Source organism: Penaeus monodon, chromosome 28 (assembly GCF_015228065.2).
Source record: "Penaeus monodon isolate SGIC_2016 chromosome 28, NSTDA_Pmon_1, whole genome shotgun sequence".
Taxonomy (NCBI): domain Eukaryota; kingdom Metazoa; phylum Arthropoda; class Malacostraca; order Decapoda; family Penaeidae; genus Penaeus; species Penaeus monodon.
Window position 1 is genome coordinate 7,886,396 of NC_051413.1, and position 413 is coordinate 7,886,808.

At 33.4% G+C, this 413-nt stretch overlaps 1 protein-coding gene across 1 annotated transcript in view; it reads left to right on the plus strand.

The window, feature by feature from the left end:
- Positions 1 to 413, plus strand: part of LOC119591034 (glycylpeptide N-tetradecanoyltransferase-like) — a 24,008-nt gene that overhangs the window by 8,734 nt on the left and 14,861 nt on the right. The window contains exon 9 of the mRNA XM_037939762.1: positions 226 to 383. Coding sequence (XP_037795690.1) covers positions 226 to 383 — 158 coding nt within the window. The remainder of the gene's footprint in view (positions 1 to 225; positions 384 to 413) is intronic.

A 413-nucleotide genomic window follows, 5' to 3' on the forward strand; every position in this document is an offset into this window, starting at 1 on the left:
TAAGTGGTAGTTGTGTTACTATACCACAATAACTTTGAGTGTGATTATTTAATATAATTTAATCTTCATGCTTGTAATCATACTGGTAAGCTTGCAATCCTCCTTTCTCATCAAAATGCATATACATTTTTATGTCTAACTAAAGTATACAATACTTTCTACCAAATATACTCAGTGCATTTATTCATTCTCAGGCAACTTAAAAATTTTTGTGAACTATTTCAGTCTGAATTTGATGTATTCAATGCACTGGATCTGATGGAAAATTCTCAGTTCCTTGATGAACTCAAATTTGGCCAAGGTGATGGTAATCTGCAGTATTACCTCTACAACTGGCGGTGCCCAAACATGACTCCCCAGAAGGTAGGATTTTGTGCTGCTTGGTTTAAGAATATATATTGCTTTTTTCATCA